Raw genomic sequence first — 13,495 nt, forward strand, 5'->3', positions numbered from 1 at the left:
TTTTTTCAGAAAAACTGGTACAAGAATTTTAAAGGACATCCCCACAGATATTCTGGATTTTCCAGTACTTAGATTTATAGCAAACAAATTCATGTAACATTCAGCATTTCTTGTATAATCCACCTATATCACTTGTTAAGAAATTTAGAAAGAGAACAAAAATTCAGAAAGAAATTTCATTCATACTTTCATACTTTTATATAGTTAGCATCAAAGAAACTTCACTTCATCAAATCAAAACATCACGTCAACAGATTCGCAAAGTTATCATCAGGGAAATGACAATCTTTCTTGTAACAGGTGACCAGACATTTTTATTGAACAGATGTGACTGGTGCAACACTGCTCTGTGCCTGCTGGCATTTGATTAAGGAGTTAGAGCACACAGAGCAGAGATCTCCACCATGCCAAAAGGCCATGACTTTTGCAGAGGGATAATTCCACGTTTTCTAGGTTTCAGTGGGGTCATGTCACTTCTTTAACATGCTTACTACCACTGAGTTCTATTACATTGACATGACCCATTATACAAACTCATTATACAGATTAACATCACCAACAGGAGGGATGCTATGAAAGTCAGAGGCTAATAGTGCATCTGACCAATAAACGAAAGCAATACTTGCTATACATCTGTGACACGTGATCTGCATCAAGTTGCAGATGCTGCCTTGTGGAATTCTATCCAATTCCTCTTGCAGATTCTGGACAAGCAAGTGCACTGGTCTCTGAGCCCTAGATGTCATACACTGTCCAAGAATATTCTACAAAATATAATGAGGCTCAAGCCTAACAATTAGGGTAATCACGCATAACTTCCATCATAACCATTATCACTAATAAGACGTGTCTCCACCTGAAGGGATTTAATCCAGCCACGACAGTTCAGAAGTGTTGTTCTCCTGACAAATTGGGTATATCTGTTCCTTTCCACATTTGTCTTTCATGACTTCCATCAGATAGGCCAAGTCACCTCATCATCAGTGCTCAACCAACTTACTCACTGCAGTGATTTATTAGTGGTTATGCAACAATCAAGGTTACAAAGTGTGCACAGTAGTCATTATCAATTAATCAACCCTAATGGCAAAAACATTGAAGCAATATCCTAACTCTCATGTTCTCCATTATTTTAAAACATACAGTTCATGCACAGAGCAATATATTTATTCTGATGCTCTGCATATATGTTTTGAGTTTATGTATAGTTCTATTTAGTTCAGGAAAGAGGCTTAGCATAGTTGGCAAGATTTTAGGATCATAATTGGACGGTCATGGGTTCGAGTCTCCACTGCAAACACTGCTGCTCCAATACCATCAGCTGTACTGTATAAGTGGGGACCAGTATTGCTGGGGGATAATTCCTGCTCTGTACTGGCATCCCATCCATGCGGTTTTACACTACAAAAAAACGCGATGAGCTCTGGCCTGATGAGCCATAAACCAAAACTGTATTCTTTCCCCCTCGATTTCACAAGAGCCGAAATTTTCAAATGTCGGAAATAAGATTTGAAACCTGTGTGTTCACACATTATACATAAATTGCAATAGCTATAAATATATTTTGATATAACCATTTATTCTTGAAGCAAGCAATAAAACAATTCGACAAAAAAACTGCATCATTATCCGTGTAAATAACTGTGTAAACAGCTGGTCAAAACTCTTTTTGTGTTCCACTCTAGGGAGAACGTGTAAAATCCATAGAAGTGTAAAGCAACTGTCAGCTTTCTTGCTTTTTACCTTCAATCAGTCATGAACGTATTTGTATCTTCTAATGTGTCTTTTCCTATTACAGATGTGCACTGTCCTTCATCACCCATTGGCCTTAATTTAAAATGACTGAACGGCCACAGCCTTTAATAAGAAACATAGCCCTGCCTGGCACCTTGACCTCATTCATTTCTCAGGATCCCCCTTTACATTGGCCAGTGCGTGAAGAATGATGCTCCCTGCTTCAGATCTCAAGTATACTTCACAGACTTACCTGGGTACACAGCTTTGGCAGTTTTAAAGCCAATTGCCCCATGCCAGGCAGAACATTGAAAAAGAGATGTTTAGCTTCATCACAATTCATGTTCTGAAAACAAAACAGAAAGAAAAATGTAATTTTATAAGTTATTTTTTATCAGTTTGGAACCGTAACACAAATAGTGCATTACACAAAATATATCATCTTACAAATGTCTCAAAGCTCAGCTGTAATCTTAACTACCCTTCTTACATTGCTGACATTCATTGCAGCAGATGAGGACTCAGGTGTGTTACTGGTAGCTGGCTGAATACAAAAACGTTTGACAAATGGACATACAACTCCATCCAGTTATCAGTCTACAATATATTTTTACCAACACTTTGTCTTTACAGCAATTTTTAGTCCAGTTTGTAATCACATCCATGGAGCAGGAAAAAATGTGAATTTTACTTTTTGCAGTTCTATTTATCGGGTTGCATAAGGACAGAAGACAATTAGAATTGTGTTAATGTCATACAAACAATGCACCGCATTTCATTAATACATTGCATGAAATCACTTCACTGTTTGCTTACAATGGTCTGGAAAGGTCAGAAAAAAACGAGGCAGAAGACGTAGAAGTTAAACAGAGACAAGTCACTCAGAGTTAAGTTTGGTTTATGCCACTCAATCGCTTATTATGATGAGGTCTATCACTTTATTCACACCATTCCTATTTGTAGCATCCAAACATTAGCAATATTAAAAAATATTACAAGTCTTTGTTAAATAGGAACCTCTAACATTTCAATTTGATAGGTGGACCAATTAAATAATGAATGGTCAATTACAAAATTCAGCTGGTCTTGATATGAAAAAGAAAGGAAAAGCCAAGATTCGACTCTCCTACATTAGAAGTTAGTCAGGAATACTGTAGAATAGATGCAATGTCACCTTTAGATATCTCATTAGATGTACACATTCAGAACAGAAATAAAAGTAAAAAAACAGAATATAAACATTCTTCCCAGAGTTGTGGGTGCAGGGTGCTGACTATAAACATTACCTTACAATTTAATCACTGTGTTAAGCTCTGTATTACAATACATTTATTTCATACTCAGACTAGCACATTAAACCCCTCTCTAAGAATGGAAAACAGCTCAGAAAACTACCAGTACATCATAAAGTCGGAAATTGCAAGCACAGAATACTGTTAAATGAGACATTTGAACCCAGCTGTCTACTTGTCAGCCTGGATAATTTTCTTATTCGACTGTCACTGGATATGACTCATGAATACTTGCCAAGTTGTCTGCAGCATGACAGAAGGTGAACAATATCACTTACATATTGACACAATATAGCTCTTGGCTCATTCAAGACATCAGCTGCATGTTGTTTTATTAGCATTTCTCTTTTAAAAAGAATTTGTTGAGACACATTCTATTAAAACAGAACTAAATTTATTAAAACAATTTTGTCCTCCATTATTTTTGGTCTAAAAGCTGCTACAGTACACTTTCTAGAAGCACGCTTACACCTGACTGTGCTGCAATAAATCATAGAGAATTGAAAAATATCAGCTTTACACATGTATAACTACTTATGTATTTCAGAATTTAATCAATCAATCATTGAATTAAATGATTAATTTAAATCAAGAAAAGTGGAAAAAAGCAGAGTCATTTCCTTGGATCATTCAAACTGGGTGAGATCCTCCTTAAGTTACTGAGAAAAAAAAACAAGCAGTACTGTATGTATGGTCTCACGTCCCAGCTTCAATGTTTGGCTTCTGATACATTTTGGAACAATTCCCTTGCTTTTTTTCTTTCAAAACACACTTAAAAGGGAGGTCAAATGAGGATAAGAACAAGTGGCAAGTGAAATACTCAAAATCCAAGGGAATCAACTGCAACCGCAGAACAAAGCTTAAGAATTAAAGTGAGCGCAGCTCAGCAGAGGCACCATGAGACTTCAGTCACCACTGCAGCACAAGCTCATGAACCACAAGTCGTTGACCCCTTCTAGATGTTAGGGTTGGTAGTGGTCAACCAGAACATCTCACACTCAGTTTCATTATGAGCTCACAGAGGCTTCTGAAGGACTGGTATACTCCAGAGAGGTAAAAACTAGAAATAAAGATATTATGAACAGGTTAATATAGTGCATGCTATTGAACAGAAATAAAACTCCCACAACATTTCCAGCCACAGATGGTTTCTATGACGCACAAGGGAATAGAATGCGGACACTTGGGACTGTTAACATGATGAGCATACGGAGGGGAGCCCAAGATTTCTTGCTGTTCAGAGGTTTATTGCTGAATTTAATGAATGACCTAGTGAGCAGCAATAGAACAGTACATAGCACACAAAATATCCTGTTTTATGTTGGCTACACAGGTTCCTGCCAAGCAGCTTCATTTTGGTGCTCTCAGTCAACACCAGCGGAGCACCATCAGTAGCTTCAGACTGCAAACGGAAAATATTTTTGTGTTCATTTTCATATATATATTCACATATAATCCTCCAGCGGTTTAAAGGCAGAACAATAAAAAGGAAAATTAAAATGCGTTATAAAGCATGAACACTAAGCTGAGACTTCCTGCAAACCACCGAACTGAATACTACAATTATCCTCATACTAGGGAATACGGAATCCAGAATACGTATAATACACACCAACCACCCATGACTTAAAATATACGTGCTGTTATTTTATCATAGCGGAGATTTACTACATACTTATTTATAGTGATATTGGCTTCAAAATGTCAGGATGATCAATCACGGGGCAATTTCATCAAGGTTGTTGGGCATGTTGGTTGATTAAATGGATTCCTGGAACAGATGCAAATGCCCAAGTGTGAGCTACAGGACAGTGTGTTCCTGGACAAGAAGCCTTGACTGGCAATTTAGCAAAGAACATTTATATTGCAGCAAAGGAGGCTTGACTAAACACTGTCATAAGTAATGACCTGCTTGACATCATAAACGGTTCCTTGGGGCATAATGAATGAAAGCAGTTGACAGCCAGGATGGGATATAGCTGAGGTAGCAAGGCCTGGCGTTTTTAAATCAAACTTCGACAGCGCATCAAATCAACTAAACTAACACTCAGCGTATGACTTGAAACAGGTCTATACATCACATCAAACTGACAAAGCAATCAAGTAAAAGAGGCAGCCTGCATTTGAGCAAAGTTCAGATTTACCTCTGCATTTTTCCCATTTTCATTCTTCTCCACCCCCAATAAACCATGCAAGGTTGATTGACTATTGGAATATGACTGTGTAAATGAAACAGATGTGAGTTCATATCCCTAAATCAGAAGAAAACAATCTTACCATGTCAGTCACCAATTTTATTTTCTAGGCATGCATTTTAAAAATATTTAATCAGGATTTTCCTCTGTCCAACCATTTCTCCCCACACACTAATTCTAATCTGACATCCTTCAATTCACCGCTCACCTGATCAAGTACCATGGTCATGAACAGATGTGCCAAGGCATCAGACATGACTTATAGAAGCATTTTTATCGTAGGAAGGAAACTCATCTCCTAATACAATACAGATGGCAACATGTCACGTTGTTTTTCAAACATGCTGTCTGATCTGTTTCTCAGTACATTTGAAAATTCCATGTGTAATGAAAGAAACATACAAGCATAGGCACACAAAACACTAAGATTTAGGTAGGACAAAACTATTAATCACCCTTTGTACAAAGGTGGAAAATACAGTTAATATACTTGAATGAGCCAAATCTGTATTCCTCTCTTTCCCTTGTGCCGTGGTTGCATAGTGTCCTTACTGGCTTTGACTTAGATGCAGGTGATACAAATGGCGATCAGTAAACAGCAAAATATTTTTAGTGTCTGCTCAAGAAAATTAAAAATTAGAATGTAATGACTGGGTGCATGATATACTGTAAATTCTAATCAAAAGCTACATACAGCACACAATGTTCTCACTCTATGTTCAGAATATACAATATACACATTAAGGCTATCTAAATAGTTCATTTGTCACCATATTACACGTACTGATAATGTTGTCTAGCAGAGCACCAGAGAATGAGGATAAGCCAACTCAATTTTTTTTACTGATACAGCTATCAGATGTCTCAATAAATTCAACCCTACAAGAAAAAGAACATGCTGTATATTGTGTGAAGGCCATTTTTGTCACTGATTCGTATTGTTAAATGCACTGCACTGCACATACAGTAGTCAACAACCTTTCTGTTATACAGTACAGTAACAGAAGACTTTTTAGCATGGCTCATCATTCCAACAGTGACAGAAGACAGGTCAAATGTTGGTGGCAGTGTTGTTATTTTTCCCTTTTCTGACATTTGCATCAGTATAAGATAGTTTATATGAGCGGGTAACAAAAAGCTTAAGTGTACACCTCACTTGCCTTTCCCATTTGGCAGCATGTAATTTTATTACACAATACAGCATGTGTGATACCTCATCAATTTTGAAAAATTAGCCATGCTTATTTGTACTTAAATTTTAAAAAGGTTATTTGAACAAACTTCAGTCTGACCTGATTCTGTCAGGATGTTCCTTGTACTGGGCAATATCTTCATTAAGAAAGGAATAATACTTTGAAACAAATGCAGAGAGATTACAGCTGAACAAAATAGAAGACCACATCAGTGATCAAAGTTAATTAATGGAACCAAAAAAACAAAAAACACAGTAAATATCAAAAAGAAGATATTGTGCTGAAATTGTGTTGAGTGACTTAACCTATTTTACCCAAAAATTGGAGTTCAGTGTTCCTTCTGCAATTCTGTGACAGTCTCGGCTAGGTCAGGCCACAGCAGGTCACCTCAGTGACTTTTTGCCAGTGATTACGGCACTATGAATTGCTGGAGAAGTAAGGCACGATTCATATTTCTAAACCCACTCCCTTGACAGCTTCCCAGTAGGTGGTTTTGCTTGTGTTGGTACGTGTTTGAAAATAAACTGCACTCCCCACCTCCTTTACTTACTCCTACTGCTATGAACTGCACAGCGCTAACTTGATTGGAATTGTCCACTGCTGTCAAGCCCATCTTCAATTACTCAGCCTCCTGATTAAAAGCAGCAGAAAGGAAAGAAGTATACTGGGAAAAAATACACATGCTTTTGATTTTATTTTTATATTTAATCACAGTCTGGCATTATGCAGCACAGGACCTTATTTTGTAAAATATGAGTGTTTTTGACATTTATTGGAAACCGCAGGCCGATACTTCCATTGTGGAAAAGCACGCAGACAGTTTACAAGACAAGGCCTAATTCATATTTCTTTTTTAATAACCATTACACTTCAACTGCCAATCAAGGCACCGTGCCACCTCCAAGGCTTCTCACCTCTTGACAATTACTTTAGCGTTTCTGAAATGCTTGGAAAATTTAATTAAGTCAAAAGAGTTTACTTTCAGTCGCTCACAATACTAAATATACTGATGTTTTTCTCAGCTTTAGGCAAGAACACCCTTTTAGAATAAATACATCTGCTGAAATTCCTGATTCTTTTTGCACAATTTAAGTGAGTAAATTACACTGTATTGTGTAATTAGGTCTGTGCTTTAAGGCACTTACAAATTTAAATGAACTAATTTTAAGTTCCAAGTTTAAAGATGTAAGAATTCAAAAATCAAGATCATACTCTGTATGCACGCATCTGTGCTAATTGTGAACATACTATAAAACAAATATCTTTGTGGCATTCAAAATGCAAAAATAAGGTTTGCTTAGTCCAGAAAATAAATCCAATAATATTTGAACAAACAATACAATGAAGGTGCAACGTTTCATCCGGAGATCAAAATGAGCTAATGCAGTCCTGTATATTCAAACTTTATCAAAAGGTGTCTACTGTGTTCAGTGGTTGACATCAATAAAGAACTTCAACTCAAAGACCAGTAAAATTAATTAATTAATCTGCAGGTAGGTCTGATAAAGTAAGGTTCTTTAAATAACAGCAGTACAGACTACCTTAAAATTATTTTTTGTGACAATTCTGCACAATTATGCTCTTTCATGAATTAGCCCTTAGTGTGGAACAAGCTACCTGCCATGTGGTTGAAGCCAGCCCTCTGGCTTTCTTTGAGAAACAGCTGGATGAGATCCTTGGACTAAATAACTACTAACTAAAGCTAGATGGGCTATTTTACACCAATATTCAATTTATAGATGTATTAAGATTTAGTGAAATTTGGAATCGCATCCTACTTTAAAAAGTAAAAAGCTGAGAAAAACTCCAAGCTGTTACTCATCTCAGCTCACCGCCATGACTCTAAGGCGGTGGTGAAGCGCTGAGTCACTGTTTTTCACAACACAGGCCCCCAAGAGACTGAGGCAAAGTCTGTATGGACTGGAAGAGTGAAACAGCCCTTAATAACCACAGTGTAAGTCACAGGCCAGGCAAGCTGCAGGGTTTACTACTGCGTGGCAAGTGGAGGGTTACCTCCTGTTACTAACTGGACGTCACCCTGCCATGGAGCAGCTCAGACTGCTGAGTGCCATGGTTTCAGAAAGCCTGGTTGCACTGGGAGGATGAACTACTCAACCCAACCCTTTATGTCAAGACTATAGTGATCTGATTTGCAATCTGAAGAAGTATATGCACTGCTGAACTTGCTGTTATACTTATATTTTAAAAATTCTGCTGAGAAAAAAGGGTTTATTATATACAGTATGTATATCTTTAATGAAGTAAGTGTTATAATATACAAACCATTTACATTATTTAACACAGATAATAACAGAATTCCACTGAAGCCCAGTTTGGAAAAAAAAAAGGTTTAACATTACTTTTACAGCTGTTATAAATGAATCAATTTACATCACTACTGGAAAACTATACATATAACTCTTAATAATTTAGCAATTGTGAATATATACCATTTGCATTTTCTGTTATATACTTGGGCAATTTCGACTTTGATGATATTGAAGTAAAGGATAGATATATACTAGGGATTCTTCTAGCAGCTAGTAAAAAAGCAATTACATGAAAATGGCTTATAAAAGAACCTCCAACACATGAGCAATGGGTTAATGTTGTGAATGAGATCTATAAAATGGAATGAATAACTTTTTCTCTCAGATTGCATGCAGAGAGGTTTAGCAAATACTGGGAAACATGGATTAAAGTTATCTCCCTACAGGGACCTGATTTTAGTTAACGAGAAAATAGGCAGTGATATCTATGTGTTGTGTTCCTTATCAAACAATTGGATTTTTTTTGTACGGCCCTACATACCTGCTGGCATAATTTAAATAGCTCATTTTTATTTATACAATGTAACAAAAATTTAAGATGAAGGCAAATGTTTATTCTGCTGTTTTGGTTATGTTCTGTTTGTAAATCCTTTCATCGCTAAATAAAAAGTTTTAAAAAAAGAATCAATTGTCTAACAGTGCCCCCTGTGGCTCAAATACAGGAAAAACTGTGAAAGTTAAAATGAGGCTGTTACATGTAGTCATTTTTCAATAAGTCTCATTTAGAACATAAAGAGTAAGCCTCAGCTACATTTAATAGCTGTGGGATCTAATACTGGGTACAACTCATTAAATATAAGATACCTTCAGCAAAAGCTCACCAAAATGTTAACTCTGTATCCCTTAGATTTCTTTCTATTTCAATGAAAGCTGAATTTAATTTGCTCTTCACTGAAGCAATTAGCTCCTTTAACCTGTCTGTATACGACAAAGCCTTGAGGAATCATTCAAGTTGCGGTTCTCTGAATTCACTCTAAGGCTATTGTGTTTTTGTCTGTCACAATTTCCTTCATGAGTTCTTACTAGTGTGCTGTAAAGCTTGAGTATGACATACCCACCAATTCTGTGTTTGCATTGCCTTAATGAATACATACAGTAGAAAAACCTACATAAGCCCATAAATGCCTTTTTTGCTTGGCTTCCTGCAGTTCAGAATCACCCATGTGATATATACACTGGTGATATATACCACGCAGAGCACAAGAACCCTTACAAACGAAAGGCCATCCAGCCCATCTAGCCCAATACACATTTCCTAATATTTTTGGCATCATTGTGGAAAGAATCCAGGATATCGGCTTCAACAACATGATGAAGTAGAGAAGCTTGTTCCATACACCCACAACCCTCTGTGTAAAGAAGTGCTTCCTGTTCTTGATTTCAAATAGACTTTCAAGTAGTGGAATATGTCACATAGTGGACATCATTGGAAGGGGGTGAATACTTCTGCAAAATTCAAAACTCTCTGTAGTCTCTTGCTTCAATCTTGTAGATTGTAATTCAGTTTTGATCTATCTATAGTACCTCACCACCACTCTTTGTATTGTCTATCTTTCCAAAAAACAACTCATTTAACATTTGTTCCTGTCACACTTCCCTACCCATTTTTCAATTCATCATGACTTTTAAACTTGGTAACACAGTGGCTTTTCAACTTTATAGTATTACTAAAATGAAATTTCATATTTTATAGTCTTTTTCAATAAAACTAAAAATGGTTTCTATTAAAATTTCTCATACTCAGTATTTTCTGTGTTATATTAAGAGTACTTGTGATAACTCAGATCCTGAATAAAAGAGAAGTCTTTTTAAGGCAGTCACGGATTGAAGTTAAAGGATCCAATCAAAAAAAAGCCAAGTATCCTAAGATCCTAAGAACTCACTAGTTGGCAGGGCTAATGGCGACAAGATAAAACAAAAAAGTTACCTCCAAGACATCAACATGTTTAAAACCATGTCCTTTTGATATTTCAAAGTATAATGAGCAGTAAAAAAATACATTCCTGGAAGTACGGTTGTCTGCATTTGCTGTCAAACACTAAACTAAATAAAGTGACAGACACTGTAATATGACAGCAGAACTCCGTGCGCATTAGGAGATGAAGAAAATGCAGATGTGAAATCATAACTGCTGGATTTGGTATTGCCACTGCCTGTGCCACCCCTGACCTTGATCACTCTGAGTTTTGTGACATTCTTCCTCTTTCACTTACTGCCTAGTCTTGAGAGGAATAAAATGCATTGCTCAAGCACTTAAATGGACAGCAAGTGTAGCTGGAGCAATGGTGCTTCATTAGAACTGGCTGCTCTTTGCTAATGGCTTTTATTAGCTACCTTATAGATTTAATGGCTCTTTTTAATTAAATTAGATTGAGCTGTAAAATGACACAGACAGCTATTGATCCAGAAAAATCTGACTCACCCAATAAAATTCTTCCAAGTAAAGGATAGGAATTCTGAGCAAGACTTTGCTTTCATTAAGGTATGATTAATAGGGATGGCTGGCAGAGTTGCCAAACCCAGTTATTAACCCCGTGATGTAGCTTGGACCGGCATTTACTTAAAAAGTGAATTTTACCTGTGAAACATTAAAAAAAATTCTAAATCAACATTTTCTAAGCACATCTCCTTCAAAAAGAAATAATAAATCTAAATCTACTTACATTTGTTGTCCTAGTCGTGATGATAAAATATTTTTTTAATTAATTGAATTATTGATCATCCGCATTATGTTAATAAATTCGGTCTTTTCTCCTTAAGACATGTCATGTGAATTTAAAAAAATTAGTGCTTTAACTATCAGGCTAGTAAACAGACTGTCCTTTCATCTTGTCATTCGTCAGTCCCAAACATCAAGACTAATGTTCCATCAATCATCTAGAAGTTCCATCAATCATCTAGAAGACTAGAAAAGTTTTCCATCAATAACAATTTTTATGTAAATACTTTGCAGTGCCTTAACACTGTGCACAGAGCATAGTTGATAGCTGAGCTGCTAAAGCCTTAATATGAAAGTAAGACATTCAGAGGACAAAGGATTATTCATTCATTATGTCACCAAAAAACGTCTTCTGTGTTATTTACAATGTAGCCATTAAAACCCACACTGCATTTTAGTAAAGAAAGAGAGAGCACAGCCACTGATAGAATTACTTCAAATAAAAACAATTTAGAATCCTGCTCCTATGGGGGAAAGAGGGCCATTCAAGGGAACTGACTTGTCACTTAAAATCAACTATTACTGCTTTTCAAATGCCATATTTGCATCTCTTTAGTTAGGGCAAATTGATCCCATCTCATACATGGCCCATCAGAGACAGCTGTTGATTTCATGCTTTGTGCACGTCTTTACCTTAATTAGTCATCAGTCCACAATGAACGCCACTGAGACACCTCTCTATGAGCAGGTGCAAGTTGGTAAGAGAGGCAGCTATTCATCTGGATGACTATAAACCTTTGCTATTCCCATAAAGACAGACTCAGAAGTTTAATGCACTAGTAAAAACTTCTGTATTAGTCATATTCATGTGAATGATAAAATTAGAATCTCCCGATTCACAATTTTGTTTGTTATAAATGTGCGCAGGTGTGCTAAATGAACTACAGAAAAAAATATTTCCTATAATTTCCTCAGTTTAAAGTGAGCTGGACCTGTATTATCCATCACGTTATTGTTTTTTGAACACAGTAAATGTAATGTTTAAAAATGTCTTAATTTTTATGAAGAGTTAATTCACGTAGCTTCTGTGCATTAGACAACGTGCCCTTCAGTAATGATATATTTGGAATTTTGTTATATTTCCAGTGAAAAATTACAACATTAAGTGTATCGATTCATTTACAGTATAAATTATTGCCAGTTGTCTCAGGACTAATTTAGTGGAACACAGGGGAGCTATAAAACACCATGAATTAGATCTTAGGTAGCTGGCAGGAGGTGGACTAATATTAGCATCAAAGACACAACGGCACTACATATCTTGGCAAAAGTCCATTGTCTAATCAGAGTAGAGAAAAAGACTCATCTGTGTTTTGCACTGACAGTGATATAATAACAAACAGTTCAGAATAAATCCTGTGAAAACACAATGGATAAGTGTGAAAGGTTAAACTATGCAGATGCTTTCTGTTTCCAAAGGTTAATAGGTTTTTGATCCAGTGCTTATTATCCTTTCTTATGACAATGTTTCCTCATTGGGCCCTCAAAAATAGGTGTTCAGTCATTTGATTAAAATTTCATCAAAACTGTTTAGTAATCGATATGGGTTATCCAGCTAAACAGGCTCTTCAACTGAAACTAGCACCAGTCTGAAGTCTGTACACTCTAGAAATAATGCCACCAGTAATTATAAAGAGACCTAAGGTAAGCAGTGTAGCAGATGCAATGTGAGAGAATATAGTTCTAAATGGTGGGTTTAATGTTTCTAAAATTTAGGATCTTGAGCTTTATGTTTAATTCCAGAGGTATTACACAGCATAAATGTGCTCTATAGTATATGTTGTTACATACAATGTAAAAAGGTAGGTATTGTAAACTTTATCTGTCATCCAGAATAATCTTGATAGGACAGCAATGTAAAAACTAACATTCATAACAAATCTAGACTAAAATTTCATGTTTGAAGGACATCACATTACGGAGTATGAAGTCCTTTCACGACACATTTATTCAATTTACTTTGCACTGACAGATTTATTAAAGGCCAATGGTCCATCTGCACAGCACAAGATTCGACAACTTTAATCAGCTG

The 13,495-nt window shown here is 36.2% G+C and overlaps 1 protein-coding gene and 1 long non-coding RNA gene across 3 annotated transcripts in view; both read right to left on the reverse strand.

Moving 5' to 3' along the window:
- parga (poly (ADP-ribose) glycohydrolase a) overlaps positions 1 to 13,495 on the reverse strand; it is a 53,721-nt gene that overhangs the window by 31,195 nt on the left and 9,031 nt on the right. For both annotated transcript variants that reach the window (XM_088634716.1, XM_088634715.1), the window contains exon 9: positions 1,988 to 2,080. In XM_088634716.1, the coding sequence (XP_088490842.1) occupies positions 1,988 to 2,080 (93 nt within the window). The remainder of the gene's footprint in view (positions 1 to 1,987; positions 2,081 to 13,495) is intronic.
- On the reverse strand, positions 2,622 to 13,092 carry LOC148661262 (uncharacterized). The gene is made up of 2 exons (XR_015939488.1): positions 5,171 to 13,092; positions 2,622 to 4,797 (listed from the first exon to the last, which is right to left on the reverse strand). It is a non-coding gene; the product is annotated as an uncharacterized LOC148661262 (long non-coding RNA).

Source organism: Lepisosteus platostomus, chromosome 6 (genome assembly GCF_059453375.1).
Source record: "Lepisosteus platostomus isolate fLepPlt1 chromosome 6, fLepPlt1.hap1, whole genome shotgun sequence".
NCBI classification, from domain to species: Eukaryota; Metazoa; Chordata; class Actinopteri; order Semionotiformes; family Lepisosteidae; genus Lepisosteus; species Lepisosteus platostomus.